The sequence below is a fragment of the Phoenix dactylifera genome, chromosome 2 (assembly GCF_051530095.1).
Source record: "Phoenix dactylifera cultivar Ajwa chromosome 2, Ajwa_hap1_PhDact_Kaust_v1.1, whole genome shotgun sequence".
Classification (NCBI taxonomy): Eukaryota; Viridiplantae; Streptophyta; class Magnoliopsida; order Arecales; family Arecaceae; genus Phoenix; species Phoenix dactylifera.
In genome coordinates, this window is record NC_143191.1 from 36557635 (window position 1) to 36576256 (window position 18622).

Consider the following 18622-nt stretch of genomic DNA (forward strand, 5'->3'; position numbering starts at 1 on the left):
TCCGGTAACGGTACGGTATCGATGCCGAACCGATACCGTACCGATATGGCACATTCGGCCTGATTTCGATCCCATCGTCTTTTTTTTTTTTGGAGTTCTTTCACTTTTGAATTTTTTTTGATGTTTTTATGTTTAGGTTTAAGGTTAAAACTAGATGATGCAACTTATTACTTCCAAATGATTCAAATAATGAGATGAAGAATATAAAATATTTTTAAATTAAGATACAATCAATTACATACATTTAAAGCACTCTCGGATATTTAAAATCGGGTCGAGTGGCGATGCTTCTCGTCAATATCTGGATCATTAGCATAATATGGAGGCAGATCAACCCATTCTTCTAACCAAGCGGCATTGTAGTCTTGTATGTTCAATCCTCGAGGAATGCGCGTCGGGTCATAACAACTCTCGAATCTCTCGCTGAAGCTCTGGCTCTGAGAGGTGTCTTGATAAGGGGCCCATCCGAATATGCCGGCACCAAAATCCGACCCATAAGACCCTCCAAGCTGCGCAGGGTAGTAGCCACCGGAAGATGACTCTAATACACCATATCCATAGACTGGCGGAGGCCGCGGATAATAGGAAGACTCGGAACTTGATACATCAATGGATCCGACTCCACATGAGAGGTCATCTGCAGCTGCATCCTGGCCTCTTGAACGACCTCGAAAAGCTCTTCTTCGATATACAATGGTATCCGACCGGCCTATATCAGACGGCCTATCGTGGTCCGTATCTTGTGTAGCATGCGTAAACTGAGACTCACCGGTGTATCGAATAGCTCCCTCCGGCTGTGTCTCATAAGTAGTACCATATTGTCCTCCACTTCCTCCATGGCTAGTAGATCCATCACCACCAGAACCTTCATCGCTGCTGGTCCAAATCTCCTCCTCGACACTCTCCATTGGGGTCCTTTTCTTTCTTTTTCTTCTTTGCTGGGATTGACGCCCTCCTGATCGAGTCGACTGGGTACTAGAGCGTCCTCGTCCTCGCATGAGAGGATCATCTCTTTGAACGGGAGCGTCGTACCAGTCATGCGGTGACTGGCTCCCCTCTAGCCACGTCATATCAGCTGTAGGAGTGCGTGGAATATTGCGCTCAGTCCATTGCTGTGGATCGACCATAGCCTCGGTGGCTATGATGCTGGCTGGTCGTCGAGGCGATCCTGGCTCATCAAGCTCGGGCTCCTGCTGCTGGGCCGCAAGCCAGTCCAAAGCTCGGGCTCATCAAGTCGAGCATAGGATTATAATTCAGATGCAAAAATATCTTGCAGATTTGTATTGTACCTGGACTCATAGTTGTCTTGCTCACGATAGCTGGTCGCTGTCCAAAGCTGTGGCTGCCCTCTCTAAATAATTTGGTCTGTGGAAAGAAGCTTGTTGTAGTATGTCAATAATATAAGATCCGATATATTTACATATGTTACTACATCATAATTACCTCTTCTATACATGACGCGGCGACTTCTGGATCAGGCTCCATCTTATAAATAACATTACGCAGAGCATGAAGAAGTTCATCATCCATACCAATTCCACTCTCGTACTGAAACCGGGGATTCAGATAGTATGCTGCACATAGATGACACCATCTTAGTATAATTATCCAAATATATCAATCAGTATAATTATCAATATTATCACTTACCTGCTAGATGCAATTTCCTACCCATTTGGGCTCCCCACCGCCGCTCAATGATGTCGATGTACTCCTGGGCATGGGCTACATCTGCCTCCATGATCTGAGCCTTTGCCTTCTCCATCATGTGATACAAAAAGCCCATCTAGGGGTACCTCTCGCTATCCACGGCCCGCAGCACTTCATATAATGGTTTGATAGCCTTGACTATCGTATTGGCCCGCTGCCAGAATGACTGCCTGCTTACCAAGTCTTCCATCCTGCTTCCTTTAGTGCCGGCCTGGGCATATCTACTTTCCTGCCACTCGGGACTGATAAACATCTGACGTAGGGCTCCTTTCTTCTCAATAAGGCTATCAAGTGCAATGTAATTCGTAGCAAACCGTGTGACTCCTGGTTTAAGAATTTCTCCCCCTGCATACTTTCTCATTAATGAAAGAATCCAAGTATGGCTATAAATATACCTGGTGATGCGTTGGGCTATCTCCACCGTATGTTGCACCCTACGGATCTTTCCAATGTCCATCAGGATAAGGTCGATGCAATGTGCAGCACATGGGGTCCAAAAAATTTGTGGTCGCCGCTCCATCAAGACCTGCCCGACCAACTTATATTGCGGCCCGTTATCAGTGACGACCTGCACGATATTCTCCTCTCCAATCTGATCAATCACCTCCTCCATAAGTCTGAGGATGTATGAGGCATTGTGCACCTTATCCGAAGCATCAACTGACTTGTGGAAGAAGGTCTTCGTATCACAGTATGTCAGAAAGTTGATGATGGCCCGCTTTATCGAACCGGTCCAACCATCACACATCAGAGTGAGCCCATATGTGGGCCACTTGCTCTTATATGAGCCAATCCAATTCTGTAGCTTCTTATTGTTGTCAAGAAGTTCACCGTAGATGTCCTTCGGGTCTGGAGGATCGACACCGGGACCGGCAGACTGTATGGCAGAAATGGCAGACTTATGTATTGTCTGCAGCATTCGCTAGAATGTGGCTGAAGTGGAACCAGGATCCAATAGCTCGCCACATATCCTTCTTCTTCTCCTTCTTCCACATTGTGTCTACCCTTTGCTGCTTCGAATCTCTCCTGGGAAAGGCATGCGGATCTACATCATGGATTGACGCACTGGTGGAATCCCTCCGGAAGACTTCTTTCGGCCAACAAAACCATCCAGGATAGATGCAATCCGGCTACGTCATCTGCCCTCGCCCTCCCTGACTGAGGTTGTCCTTTGAAACTCTGGATCTTGTCTACTTCCACCAGAACCGGCGCCCGACTCGAAAAACGAGGGCCCAAATCGAGCCCGATGCCTCGCCACCTCCTCCTGCTGTCACCGATCATCCAGACTCGCCCGCATGGCAGCCTGGATCTGTGCCTCCTCCTCATCTGGACCCTCGACCTCCTGTGACTCCATCAAGTGATAGGAAGGTGCTTCTGCAGCTTGGCGTTCCACCTCCGCTTTCTGCTTGGCAGCCTTCTCCTTGGCTTCTTTGATCTCAGCGAGGTTTTTCCTCATCAGCTGACGGGTGCTCGGTGGGCACTCCGAGCATGCAGATATCTCACGAGAATTATCTGCTAAGTGCTGCTTTAATCTGGTTACCCCTCCTTCTTTGAAGCACTTATGGCAATAATTGCACTGAAACTGGGGTCGTCCACTGAGCATCTTCCCATGCTCCCAGCCAATATTACGCTCTTGGGGTTGCCCTCTCCTTGATGGCTCCATTCCTACGACCATATTAATTTTTTTCAATTTCTATTTTTTTGTAATTAAAAATTAATTTTTTAATTTTGTAATTAAATTATAAATTATATAAATTCTGTAAAAACAAAAGTTAATGTCACCATTAACATCGTCCATATATCGACAATATATAAAAAATTCAAGACGAAATGGAATCATTGAATCATTTCCTATTTTTTGGCAATTTTTGACTTAATTTTTTTAAACAATTTAAATGAAATATTAAAAAAACAATGTAGGGGAAAGAAATTTTACCTTATTTAGTTTTTGCTGGATTTTTCTTCAAGAAAAATGACGCTCTCCGACCCTTCTAATTTTTTTTCATGCCTTTGTCTTTGCCTTTCTCTTCTTTTTCTCCTCTTTTCTCTCTGCCTTTTCTTCACCTAAGCTGACGGATTTGGCTTTAGTATTCGGTCGGCTTTTATAGCCAACCGTTGAGGCACTATGGCACTTTAAAAAGTGCCACATTTTGCCACAGCGCGGTACTTTCGAAATGTCGCACAAAGTGGCACTTTCAAAGTGCCTCTGGCCAGCGCTGGCACTAATTTTCAGCAGCGAACCGGTGCGAACCAGCTCGGTTTGCACCGGTTCGCGGTTCGCACCGGTACGAAGCTCAAACCGAACGGTTCCGACCCATATTGGGTCGGAACCGTTTTATACCCCAGTACCGGACCGGTACCAGTCAGTACCGGTCCGGTATGGGCTGAACCGACTGGTACAGGTCGGTTCAGCAGACCATGAACTCAAGGGTAAGCCAAGGAGCTCGACATGCGGCTAACATAGCAAAAAAACAAACATCAAACCTGATTCATAACCATTATCACTGCCATAAACAATTATTAACGAAAATGCATGCATGGATGTGAAATACACATATAAAAGCCATACATAGATAAATACATACTGAGGTTTGACCTGACAATCGAGATGGCTGGGAACCAACCAGCAAATGTGGTAAGGTGAGAAAGCCGCACATAACCCATAGCTCTTAAAATGTAACTGGACTTCTATGCTCAGATGTTCTCACCACAAGTAAAGGTTGTAATTTATTCAGTATAAAGATTAAGATAACCAGTTAAACGATAAAATTGATAAATCATTAAAAAATCCTTTGATTCAGTATCAGTTTGTCCCGGATAGTCTTGCTCCGGAATCCTACTGGGATCTGAATTGATGGCAGATATCTCTTATATTTATGCAATACCAAACTATAATTGATACAATTACTTCTCAAAATGTGAAGATGGCTCACCTTGCAAACGACGATCATTAAGACCCCCATTAGGGGTCAGAATTTCTAAGCGACCCTTTAAAGGTTTTACAACTTTTCGCAGGAGGTCATGTCTTTCTGTCAAGCTCTGATGAATAACACTAGTGTCTCCAACATAAAGAATATCAAAAGCAACATCTGTACATATCTTACGTCAAGACAAACACCAAAGATGCAGATATTAAGTCGAGATAAAGCTTAAAGCTCACCAAAAGTGATAAATATAAAAAAATGATGGCGGCTTAATGATGCATTACTGCATGAGCAAGAAAAAGCATATGCAAAGTAGGGTGGAGCGGGCAAGACAGAGAAGGGATTTAGAATTGTGAAAGAAACTATGGTAACACCACCAGTACCAGTTCCAAGCTTGTATACGGAAGGTGGAGGGCTAATGTTAGATGGACAGAGGTAACAGAAATGACTAAACTCTAGCTGTTCTAATGGTAAAAATTTCACAAGGGACCTAAACAGATGGAAACAAGCTTGTTGGTTCTGGATATGCTTCTGTGAATATACCTTGAGCAAGCTCATCTCATAATAAAAGCTTGATACGGGTCAAAAAGCAGGATATCCATATTAACAAATTCTAACACTCAATCTACCAACTTGCTGCAAAATTCTAGCCATAGAAATTCCCCATTTTTTTATTGCTTTCTTTGAATTGATGAAGCCGAGCACAACTTTTAAAACCTTCAAACAATCTTCGTTCTACTACAAACAGCAATTCAAACCATAAAGAGTGCACATATATATGTTAAAATTAAAACTTGCAAATCATGCCAGTCTTCCCACTGCAACACTAGATGCTTATTCCTTACCAACCTCACACTGTGAAGCATATCAAACAAAATATCAACTGCAGAGGAAAGGATACAGCACAGCTGCATGTAAAAATAATAATAATAATATTAATAAAATAAAAATAAAGAAATGAAGACAGTATACTCCATCTTATATATTATCAAGGCATTATCATAAAGCACAAATTTTTCAGCTTGGAACCTGGCGGTCACTCTCTAATCCTTCTCTAGCTGCCTTTGCTGCAAAAGGATGTTTTTCATAATTAGGGTAGCAAAGAAAAATAAAATAAACAGACTGCATGCACTAGCAACGGCATTATACTATCCAATGACCTATTTCTTGATTTGAACCAAATTCTGCAAAACGTTGAGTCGACGTGTCCCAAACAAGCATTTCACCATCCAGAATACACCTGAATAACATCAATTTGCACAAAGATAAATGATGGATTTTATTAAACAGAAGTTATGTTTATCAGGGTAATAATCCCAAAAGAATATGAAAAGAAAAAAGAATGCAAAACTAACTATAGGACAATTTCAGCTTTAAGGACCTAAAGTAAGTTCCTTATGTTTCAGAAAACTTGACAACTCAAGGTGGTTCTTTCATTTTGAAGGATTCTTTATCCTCTTCAGATGTTCATTCCAGATATGCAGTCTGGTTGGTACTTAAGAATCTGGAGACTTTTGGGGTAGTCCTGGTATTTCACTGGAAATGATGTCCGGTTACAAATTTTCTTTTCCCTGATGGGGTTCCTGTGGGGCAGAGGGACAACATAAGATACAGTTCAGATTACTAAGTTCTGTAGTTTTATGATAAGGTTCATTTTCACTGTCCTCATGTCAAGGTATATAGTACCAGAGGAGGTTATTTTTTCCTCAAATTAGTTGTGGACAAGAATTTTAGGAATGTGCATCTTACCAGCGCCTAATAGCGCCCTGCCAAGTACTGATATGCAGATGAAAATTATGCAACAATGTCAAAAGGTAAACTAAATATATGCAAAGACAGTAGAAAAATTATTTCTTTATTTTAGTATTGATTGCTTCATTGTAACAAGCAGCCATATTTGGAACATCTAAACAAGAACTTCAACCCCTTTTAAAAATTATGACATCTGATATATTGCTATTCTGGATACAACTAATGCAACCAAATTTTGTTTGACGTTGGATAATGGAATTGGGCTTTAAAGAAAAGGCTACACATGAGATGAAAATGTGAAGATAACAGAACCTCAAAGATAGTCGAAATCATAAAAAGGAAAAGGATGCTATTTTTTTATCAATTTGTTATAGCATTTATGACAATTCAAAAGCAAACCATAAACAGAGGGAGCAGAATGCCAGGAGTTCTAGTGCATTTTCACATAAAAATTAACCAGGATGGCAGGATGATTACCTCTCAACAGTGATGTTCTGTAAAATAACATTCAACATGCCATGTTTGTACTCAGGATGATCGAGAAAATTCCTGTGAGCATCAAAAAAAAAAAAAACATCCTGACTACTATTTAAGTAATTAAAATGAACAATGCGACACTAAATTTATCCAGATAAATATTGATGAGTCTAACATATTGAAGAAACAAACTAGAGAAAACTTTCAGGAGTTACTTCATGCAATAAAGGCAAAGAAAATGAATCATTTCAGACAGAACTAAAAATTTAATGTTAACCCAGAGATATTCAAGTTAGGAAGAGGGAAAAAAAGATACTAAGCAATTGTCAGAAATATAAGTGCAACTACCGTGAAAAAAAGTGAATTTCTTCTCCATTCTTGTGGATTTGAATGCGATCACCATCAAACTTGCACTCGACAACCACATGCCTTCCGTGAAGCTAGAGAACAAGAAAAAAATATGTGATTAATAATGATAAGTGCAGATCATGTTTCCCTATAAATGAGGATAACAATACACAGCATGTTGCTTTTGCTCTTGACAAAAGAATATTAACATCACAAACTCCAGACAAAAGAAGTATACAGCCAAGGATATATTGTTCGGTCAAATGCTTAGATATAGGTTTACCTTCCTCCATGCAGTTGCAGCATCAGTGACCCTCAGAGCTAGCTGAGGCCTTACAGCTTTTCCCACTTCTATATCCTAGTCATGAAATGGACATTTTTTGTCAATGCACATTACTGCATGTAATGGGCTTACCGCAATTTTATGCTGACAAGATCATCCAAATGAGTCTAAAGAATTTATAAAAGAATGACACAGGGGGTAAATCATACAAATAAAACTAATATGGATTCAGCTGGGTTCCTGCATATGTCGTGTGCTCAATATGATTTTGATTTTTTTTTCACTTATTGATTTAAAAAAGTAAATGTAACACAACTAAAAATGACTTTTGGCACCACCATACAACATATCGAAGAAGCTAAATTTGATTTTTAAGTTGTTAACCATACAACCTTGATTTTTAAGTTGTTAACCATTCAACTTCTCAACTATCTTCTATTGATCACAAAGCAGAACAGCTTTTGCTGCAGTAACCCTAAGAGTCAGCCTTCCGCTGGTAAAAGGGGAAAAAGTACTAGACAAGTGATGCACCGTAACCAAACTTAGAAAAATTCCACTGATTTAAACTCAGCTCATTTCCTCTATGGGTTCAGTAAAGATGATGAACAAACAATATGCTCAGTCAGCCAAGATCCCCCTCCTCAAGAAAAAAAAAAATCGTGGAGACGAAAAACAAGGCCCATCCCAGATGACAATTGGATCCAGCTCACTTTCGCTGCTGATGACTCCTACTCTTAAACCAGCCAAGTTTGACAGCTAGCATTCAAATGAATGTTATAATCTATATAAATAGACAGAGCTTACCTCATAAAGATTCCTTTAAATGAATACTGGATTTCATGTCAAACAGTCCATGAAATTTGTATACCATATGATAACTTTCTAAATCCTTCCTCAACTTCCACTCAGAAATTTTTAAGGTCTCCATCCAGTAATGCTAATTTAATTTCATCCTCCATTCGTTCCAAATACAGTATGATATGAAAACCTACTATTACAACCAAGAGCCACTTACCTAGGATATTGCATCCACTGTTCAAGTAATTCATAAATGCTTCTATGCCTCTAGTTTATTCCAATAAGGATCTCTATTGCAAGATTTTTTAATGGGCTCATACAATATATGCCATAGTACAAATTGTGGAAGGCAAGTTACAAATATAACATGAAATCAAATGGAGTATAATGCTTCAAGGTTCCAATAAAAAAGCATGTAAGAAATTCTGTGCACACAATTTACAGGCTCCATCAAATATAAATACCAAGAATGAAGATCATTTTATGTCCAAGTTGGATTTGATCAAGCATTTCAGAGAATATCTTAGGGAATACAGATAACCTTGGCATTACCTATACTGAAAGAATTCATTGTAAGTCCATATAGCATCAGAATTTATGCTGCGCACAATTTCATTGGTTTCAAGAATTTATCCAAGCAGTTATTGCTGAGAAAAAACAGATTTTTGCATTACAGAAACATGTTTCTGAGAAACTAAATATTTTTTTTAATCATAAAACTTTCAAGTTTAAAGATTACATTAAATTAAGAAGACTCCAACACCTTATTCTGAATTTATGTTTGTCAACAAACTTAACAGATAATTATTGAACAAACTGTTCACCGAACATGCATAAGCCTCATGCCTAAAATTGTAATATAGTTTTGGTTTCTAATTTCTTTTTTATCATTGTCAACATTTATATCAGTCCTGATGGAAGTTGATATTATGCTGCATGTTGAGAGTCATTGACTGCCTAAAAAATGAAAACAAAATACTGAGAGTCATTCACAGTACTGGAGAGACAAGAAGGGGCAAGACTTCCTGGTTATGATTGTGGAAGTTTACTATTAAATTGGAATATCATAGAATATTCTACAAAAAATAAAAATACTATAGTCTTTTCCAGCATAAAAACATAAGTTGTTCCAAGTTTTAGAGCACAACTGACTGGAAATACAGCTTGGTGTGTATATGTTCGCAATCTCCACAGTGAAAGAGTAAGCTACTTAATTCATGTGGAGAGAATTCCACAAACCACAAATAGACACCATGATTTACACTTCATAAAGGAGTATCATTAATTGTCAAGGGAGTGCAAAATATGTTAGAGAGAAGGGAACCAAAGCTTAATATGTTCAATGCTGACAACTTGATGCTACCTGCCGTTTATGTCGTTGACTTCGATCTTTCAGTTTTTCACAGACTAGTTTTAGGTCACAAGTGACATTGAACAAATCTTCAGCATCTGCGTGAAACTCATGAAATATACTCTTCTCACTAATCCCCAGCTTCAGATCTACAAAGAAGATAAATAGAAGTACAAAACGATCATTTTCTTTAAAAGAAGACCAACCAATGATAGAAGCTTGTCTTTTTTGAGTAAAAATGAAGTTTGTCAATGAGATACCTTTAAGAATGATCATTAGAATCCACTTCATTTCCAGGGCATTTGTTTTCTTAATGAGACCAGAAAGAACAGCAGTCTTCCCTTCCCTGTTAAAGGATGTTTGACTGGAAAATAAATGGAAGACAATCTTGAGCAGAAAAAAGCCATTCATGTGTATGCATGTCACAAACACAGAACACAAGAACAGAAAAGTACTTGAAACATAGTTAACAGCTATAATCAAGATCGACGGAACCGTCCCAAACCAGGTAGTTCAGAAAGTACCGAGCCTTACCGACGGCGGACCGGGACGATTCCAACAACCGAAACAAAAAGCATATGACGGAGGAGGAGAAGGAGAAGGAAAGAGAGGAAAAGAGAGAGAGAGAGAGAGCGAGCGGAGGAGGGAGGGAGAGGAAGAGGAAGGAAGGAGGCCGGCGGAGGGAGAGTAGGAGAAGGAAAGAGAGGAAAAGAGAGAGCGAGCAGGAGAAGGAGGGAGAGGGAGAGGAAGGAAGAGCGGAGGCCGGCGAGCGCACGGAGGGCCGCAAAGGAAGGGCTCCGCCTCTAGTCCCCTATTCTATTCAAAACAGGGGTTCTCGAGGGGGGCCTTTTTAAATTGGCTATTTTTAAGTAAAGTTGGCAAACGAAATAGAGGACCGGAGGTGAAGGCCCTCCTGTACGGCCCTCCACATGCTCACCAGCCTCTGTCGGCCCTCCACTACCCTCTTTCTCTCTCCCTCCCTCTATCCCCTTTCTCTCTCTTTTCCTCTCTCCTGTTCTCCCTCTCCCCCGTCTCCTCTACTGTATCAGTACAGGCCTGGCATGGAAAGGTACGGGGGCGTACTATCCCGTGCTGCCAAGCAACCGATTTGGGCCCCAGTTCCGGCACAGCAGACCTTGGTTATAATAATTTAGAGTTTCTGAATTTTAAAATAATAGGGGTCTACCCTCAATCTAAAGTGAAAGAAACCACTTTTGGATATCCATAGCAGTAAAATTTGAACCTTCAAGTGTCTTCAAACCTTCAAATTATACATCCAGCCTTACAAAGTACAATTTTTTGTTAAAAACTGAGCCTAAAACAATGAGCAACACCAGATATAAATTAGCTAAACATTGGTCATCCAAGGGCCGAGTTTCCCTCGGAATCAACCAAGCTCACCGGGGTCCCCGCCAGACTCTGATGGTTTGCAAAAGCCGACCAAGGTAGCACGGCAGCGGTCACCAGAGAAGGGCTACATCGTTAATTATCTGTAGCAAAACAGAGGGGAGGTGAGTCAACCTAGTGCCGGGTTGGAACCCAACACTGAGCCATGGAATGGAGCGGGCCAGGGCCCAAAAGGAGGTTTGGTGGGCCTGGACAGTGAACCTGGGCCGCTGGACCTGGTGGTGATCGAGGTAGGGTCAGGCTAGAGCCAGCATAAACGGGTCAAAAGCCCTTCCTCTCTGCGACAGACGATTTAGTTGGAGGAGGAGAGGGAGTGATCAGCGTCTTCCTCGGCAAAAGCTCCTTCGCCAATGGCACTCCCGTCCTCGGAGGTGGGCAACAGCAGAGCGGCCCTGGCATTGACCGACCATGGAAAGTGGGGAACCTCCAGCGGCGAGCGGGAGCTGAACCTTGAGTAGGTTGGTGATGACGGGGCAAGCCAGCATTGGGCCGGGGCTGGTCACAGGAAGGAGGTGGCGACAGGATATGGGCTGAGAATAGTGCGAGAGACGCCCGACCGGCGACTTGGGGGTTTGGGGAAGGTTGAGCCTGAGGTGGATCTGAAATCCACAAAGAAGTTGGGCAATCGGGGCCTGCTGGATCAGCCATCTGAGCCTATGGATGCTGGTGGGGCCACTTGGCCACGGTCCAAAAACTAAAGAGGGTGCTAACCAGGGAAGGTGGGGAAGTGAGCACTTTGGAGGAGGCCTTAGGAACCTCCACCTAGGTAGTGGGCGATGTGGAGGCAGATGTTGAGCGCCCACCGGTTGCCTCTACTTTGCAAAGATGAAGTTTTAGTTTTGGAATTGTAGGGGGTTGGGGAAGGCGTCATTTTCAGCCTCCTTCAGAAGATTGGTACAGCTTCATAGCTTGGATGTATGTGTGCTCTTTGAGAGAAGACTGTCTGGCAAGAGCCTTCAACAGGCCAAATGACGTTTTCCACCCTCATGGGGCTTCTTTGCCACTGAATCTTGAGGCTTATCAGGGGGCATTGTGGTGGTGTGGGGATAGGGGTTTGCCACTTTTGATGTCTTTCACAAATGTAATCAATAACTCATCATGGTGATTTCTGACTATATCGGCCCCTCCGGCTTTTGTCTGCAAAGTATGCTAGTATTGACTATAGAAAGCGCCGTATTTTGTGGAGTGAGGTGGCCAGTCTAATCCAACAGAAAATTCCGTCTCTTATGGCGGGTGATTTTAACTGTGTTGATGAGTCTCAAGAGAAAAGCGGGCAGGCCTTTCTCCTCCAAGGCTAAGGTCAGAAAGTTCCAGGACTTCATTTTAGCTAACGACCTCGTTGACTTGAATTTCACTGGACCAAGATTCGCATGGTACAACAACCGCCAGGGTCGGGCAAGAGTATGGAAGAGAATTGATCGAGTGTTCGCCATGGTTGGGTGGATTCAACGCTTTTCGAACTATTATATGAGCCACTTACCTTGGATCGCCTCGGATCACTATCCGATTTTGGTCAATATTGACTCCCTGCTCCTTATCAGTCTTCTTTTCGCTTTAAAAAGATTTGGCTATCCTATTCGCAATCATGGGATATTGTGCGAGATGTTTGGCGAACAGATGTGTGTGGTGATGCGATGTATCGTATCATTCAAAAGTTGGGGCTAACCAAACATCGACTCTGGAGGTAGAATAGAGTGGAGGTGGGTAACATTTTCAGGAGATTGGAGAAGGCTGAAGCCTCCATATCCCACCTCCAATCTAAGGAGGAGCGGTGTGGGGGGCTCTCCCTGGCGGAGTTGCATGAGCTCAGATCAAGGCTGGCGGCGCATCATTCTCTCTTGCGCCAGCAAGAGATTCTCTAGCGGCAAAATTCCAATGTGCAATGAATCGTAGAGGGTAATAGGAATACTAGATACTTCCACCAGTCCACAATCATCCGGAGATAGAAGAATAGAATCAGGAGTCTGAGGGTCGATAGTGGCCAGACTATTGAAGATGATGGTGCTATCAGCTAGGAACTTCTGCGGTTCTTCAAGTCTATATGGACAACACAGCCTGGGACCAACATGCATATGGTGGGGCTGCTGCCAACAGTGAGGGTTTCGGTCCTTGAGAACATTGCTCTCGCCACTCCGGTTGTGGCTAGAAAGGTCCAGGAGGCTATGTGGTCGTTGGCAAAGGACAAGGCTCCTGGCCCAGATTGTTTCCCCCTTCTTCAGAAAGTATTGGGCCATCCTTCGCGTTTTTCTTCCCATAACCGGCTTGACTTTCTGCCCAAGGAAGAAAGTCAAGATTCCCTAAACAAAGCACTCTCCAAGCCGAAAGAAAGAAGGAATGTCTTACTTTCCCTACCGCATGGTATGAGAGTTCCCACTTGAACTGGACGAGCAGCTTGCTCCTCGGAACCTAAAACAGAAGGAGTTTATACGACGCTGGAAAAGAAGAAAAAAGCAACCCTCAACTGTTCTCATGCCAACAACAAAGCATGACATTATTGCTGCCATCCAACAGTTCTTCTGCACTGTGGCGATGCCCAAAGCTTGGAAGTGGACTTTTATCACACTGATTCCAAAGAGACGGGATGCCACGGAGCCGGCTCATTACAGACTCATCAATTTATGCACTACCTTATATATGGTTATTATGAAGATTCTGGTTATCAGATTGTGGGGTATAATTCCACGCCTCATAAATCCGGAGCAGAGGCCATTCATCAGGGATCGAAGCATCATAGACAACGTTCTCATCACTCATGAGTTCATATAGGATCTTCACTAGGCTTTGCGCCAGCACAACTTAATAGCGGTCAAGCTTGACATGGAGAGCGCTTATGATCACATGAGCTAGCAGTTTCTGACTCACTCCTCGGAGAGCTTTGGGTTCCATGAAAGGTGGATCATGAGCTGCGTACATGCGCCCTCCTTTGTTATCCTGGTGAATGGCTTGCCAAATGTCCTTCGATTCCACTATCGGCTTGCGGCAAGGTTGTCCACTGTCCCCGTACCTTTTCATTATTTGTGATGATGCCCATCCAGAGCCCTCCAAATGGCTGCCTTGACGTAGGTGCTCAACGCTTACAGGCCAGCCTCCACTCAAGAGTCGATATAGCATCTTCTCTTCGTCGATGACTGTATGTTGCTTGTCTGGGCTACTAAGTAGAGTGCCCTAGTGATTCAGAGGACCTTGAAGGACTATTGTCTAGCATCTGGGCAAAGAGTGAACCTCACCAAATCCGTTGTTTGCTTCAACCCCAAGATCAAGCCCCAACTCAAAATCAGCATAAAGGAGAGCCTGGGAGCGGGTGAGCATGATGGTGTCTAGCGATACCTGGGCGTTCCTATTCTAGAGAGATGTCCGTGGAGGATTAATTGCAGCGGTATGGAGCTGAGCATCAAACAGAGGCAGGCAAGACACTCTCGATGATGGGTAGAGTGACCTTGTTGAGAGATGTCTTAAGTTCGATGCCGGTCTACTTGCTAACCAAAACCCTCGAGCCTAAGGTCCTGCTGATGAGATTGGAGCTGATGTTTAGGACCTTCCTTTGGGAAAGGCAGGAGAGTATGGGGGGAGCGCACCTTGTTGTCTGGGATGTCGTCTGCAAGCCACTACGCGGTGGGAGTCTGGGCATCCAATCGCTTCTGATGATGAGAGAGGCCCTAGCAGCTAAACATGTTGCGAGGTTATTGCTCGAACCGGAGGGCCTATCGTGCTCCATGATGAGGGCCAAATATGGGACATGTACCATGGCATCAAACTTCCAGGTGACTCGACATTGTTCCTTCATTTGGCGGGACGTGCGCTCATGCTCCACTAGTATTAGCTAATATTAGATGGTCGATTGGAGATGGGTGTTTGATTGATGTTATGGATGATGCTTGGGTGTCCGATCAGCCGCTGCGAACCTAGCCTACCATGGTTGACGTTCAGAGGGCTGAGGGACTCAAGTTATGCAACTTGTTCATTCCCAAAGAAAAGAGATGGGATACAATGACTGTCTAACGCATCTTTAGGGACCAGATAATAGAGAGAGTCCTTACTATGCCAATTCCTTGGGAGGATGCCCCTGATAGAATGGTTTCGAGAACATCTTGTAGGTCATGGGTGAGGACCAATGAAATATGCGACCTTTATAGAGCTAAGCCCATGCGGAGGATCGACAGTGATTGGATTTGGAAATTTCGTGTTCACCCTCGAATTGCCTTGTTCCTCTGAAAAGTGGCATGGGGGTGCCTTCCAACCAGGGGCGTGTTGTATGGTAGAGAGCTAAGACTCCCATTGGCCTACGACAGATGTCCGAAGGAGGAGACGATAGCACATGCCTTATTTCGTTGTCCTAGGGTTAGGCGGATTTGGAGGCTGGCTGGCACTGGCTAGAGCTTCTGGCAATCCACATCCCCCGTTCTGCTTTTCTTGATTACTTAGAAGGAACCACGAGGAATCTTGCTACTGTTCCTTAGGGGTGAAGGTTGCTTACCTTGCCTACCACATCTGGCTTGACAAAAATGCTCGGATCTTTGAGAATAGAAGGCAGCACTCGAGGCTGATGGTCGATAGAGCCTTACTTCAAGCGGTCGAGTTCTTTGAGTCATCATTCGTTGGAGATATTGTGATTGCGAGGGACAGCGGGACTCCCGCTCAGCTCTTGCAATGACCCAGATGGTTTTCATCCGATGGGAGCCCCCACCCCAAGCTTTCTTAAGAAAAATTTCGACGATAGTATATCTGATAGAGGCAGTAAAGGTGGAGCCAGATTTGTGATCAAAGTCGGATTTGTAACCAGAGGCCCTCACTCTAGATTGCTAGTGGTTGGTGGTAGCCGCATCTTTGATGTCTCTATTCTCTGAGCGAAGTTGAGGGCAACTTGGGAGGGTATTACCTATGCTAGGCTTACCCTGACGGTGGACCGCATTCATCTTGAAGGCGACTCTGCTACGGTGATTTAGTGGATCCAAGGTCACTACAAAACACCGTGTGGGCACCCCCTGTTGTAGGACATCTTCAGGATGACTAAGGATTGTATTGCATTCCAAGCTTCCTATGTCTATAGGAAGGCGAATAGAGAGGCAGATTGGATTGCCTCCTTTGTTGCATAGCATTTAGGTGGCATTCTATAGCATAGCTACGAGACCATACCCTCTCCTCTCAATCTCCTCTTGTTTTCTGACTTTATGGAATGTATTCATACTAGACGTGTATGATTTTCTGACTTATTAAAAAGAATAGAACAACTTTCAAAATAAAATTTTGAAATTCACCAAAAGTTGATTCTCCATGGCTACAAATTTGCACCTATTTTCTTTTGAGGCTAGTTGATCAAGAGCATCATTCAACTCCTTGATTGTAAGCCCACCAGAAGCCATTCCTTGCCTACGCTGTAGAACCTGAGCCACATGCAATACTACATCTATGAAAAAGGTTAAGATAATTCAATAATGACATTCATAATGACATCAATAAACCTTCTAGAGGGCAAATCAATGGATTTTCAAAGAGAGTGCCATGATTGTTTACATGTCTGATAAAAGATCTTGACATGGAAAAAGCTACTGTTGTTAGTACACTAGCTATGAGAACACAGTTTTATAAGAGATGGTAAAGAAAAAAATGAACCAACTTGTTCTTTCCAAAAAAAGGGAAAATCCGTAAAACATAGCGAATGAGAAATCCAATTTTTCGAAGATTAAAGAAAAGATCAAGAAAAGAAGTTCAACGTATTGGTTATTTTCACAGTTACAGTTTAAGTGCCCATTGGCAACGGTGGTCTCGAAGCAATAGCAAACAAGTTTACCACAAAAAGAAAAAAAAAATCATCTTCCTAGTAGCAAATTCAGCCTGCTAAATATGCCAATAAAAATCTAGACAAGAACAAAGATGTTTGGGCAAAAAAGGAACTAACCCATTCTTTCCAAGACGAGAGGAGAAAATTCAATCTTTTGAAAACAAAGAACAATCAATGAAACAAAAAAAGAAAGAAAGAACAAGAAATCCAACTTTCTGAAAGATTAAAGCAAAGAACACAGAGAGAGAGAGAGAGGACTCAACTTATTGAGTACTTTTAGGGTTACAGTTCACGTGCCAATTGGCAACTAGCCTGGAAATATCAGCAATCAAGTTTATGACAAAAAAGAATCGTTTTTCTTGTATCAAATTCAGCCTACTTTACATGTTGATACAATTCTTGACAAGAAAAAGCTACCATTTTTAGTACACTAGCTAACAAGTCCATTCATGATTCACCACTAAAGATTGCACAGAAAACGAAATAATAAGCTATTCCGGAGGAGGAAAAGAAAGAACAAGAAATACATTTTTCTGAAGGATTAAAGCAAAGAACCAAGAAAAACAAGAAAAAAAAAAGATAGGAATTTGATTGCGAGGGAGGTTGTGTTGAGCGAGCCGGACCTCGGCGGCGACAAGGGCGAAGTTGCCGGCGTTGGCACCCGAGCGGGCGCCGCCCTTGCGCCAGTTGACGAGGCGGAGGGCGTCGGGAGAGTCCTTGGCCAGGCCGAGGGCGTCGACGAGGGCGGCGGCGAGGGCGGACTCCTTGAGCCCGTACGAGCATCGCTCCCGGTCGAGGGCTGGGAGGATGAGCCGGACGGCGCTAAAGTAGTCCCGCCCCGTGTACACCCGGTCCAGCAGCGTCCTGAACCGCTTCCGTTTCTTCGCCGCCGACCGATCCCTCACCATCGCCTCGAACATACTGCACAGAACGCCGAATCTCACCGTCTCATCTGTCATTTTTTATCTTTTCTCCAAACCCCAATGTCTCACACACACACTCTCTCTCTTTGAGAATAATTCTCTCTTCTTGAAGAAAAGAGGGGTGTTGGAACCGCCTAGGCGTTGAGAGGAAGGAGAAGGAGATGCGATGGGAAAATAAATAGGCTTCGATGAAGTCGGTGCCGCCGCTACGGACTTCAAGATTCGGCAGTTCTTTGTATTTAAGTCGGCGAAACGGGATAAGAGAGCGGGGAGTAGAGTCGGTGATTTGGATACGGACTTTATAAGTCGGCATACCTGGACGGCCTAGGCCAGTTGCCTGACACTCCTGGCGATCAACGTTGCACCCTGTTGAAGTGCCACGTCGGCCTTGAATACAGTTTGATATATCGGCAAAATCGGTAAAGCAGGAATTTCAAAAAATACATCCTGCCATATCACTACAAGGGACAGGTTATGAAATATCTAGCCGTTAGGAACATGAAGAGATAAAAAATGATAGAAGTGGAATTCATCACCCCCATTCATTATCCAAAAAAAATTTGACTCTTTTATTTTATTTCTACGGATCAGGCATTTCTATTTTTGGAGGACAAATTGATTCTTATAAAACGCGTAACAATATGTATGACATATATTTTGCTGGAATTTTAGTTCAATCAGTCAAAGTACTGCCCTATCAAGACGGAAATCGCAAGCTCGGGCCTTGTCAGTCCTAAACCAAGATTCGATGGATTTATCAATTCATCTTTTCATTTTGTGTAAAAGAAAGGGACATATAGCAAGACCTAATCTCCAGCAAGCAAAAATCCTTATTTTTTTTGTTTTTTTTAGCTAAACGTTCAAGCAGCT

At 43.0% G+C, this 18622-nt stretch overlaps 1 protein-coding gene across 1 annotated transcript in view; it reads right to left on the reverse strand.

The window, feature by feature from the left end:
* Window positions 1-17937, reverse strand: part of ATLIG4 (DNA ligase IV) — a 35641-nt gene extending 17704 nt beyond the window's left edge. Inside the window, exons 1-11 of the mRNA XM_039121180.3 lie at window positions 17453-17937; window positions 16340-16431; window positions 9904-9989; window positions 9656-9792; window positions 7495-7569; window positions 7212-7303; window positions 6864-6935; window positions 5795-5874; window positions 5664-5701; window positions 5536-5542; window positions 4644-4799 (exon numbers count right to left, since the gene is read on the reverse strand). Of these exons, the coding sequence (XP_038977108.3) occupies window positions 4644-4799; window positions 5536-5542; window positions 5664-5701; window positions 5795-5874; window positions 6864-6935; window positions 7212-7303; window positions 7495-7569; window positions 9656-9792; window positions 9904-9989; window positions 16340-16431; window positions 17453-17788 (1171 nt within the window). The 5' untranslated portion in view covers window positions 17789-17937. The remainder of the gene's footprint in view (window positions 1-4643; window positions 4800-5535; window positions 5543-5663; window positions 5702-5794; window positions 5875-6863; window positions 6936-7211; window positions 7304-7494; window positions 7570-9655; window positions 9793-9903; window positions 9990-16339; window positions 16432-17452) is intronic.
* Between the last annotated feature and the right edge of the window lie 685 nt (window positions 17938-18622).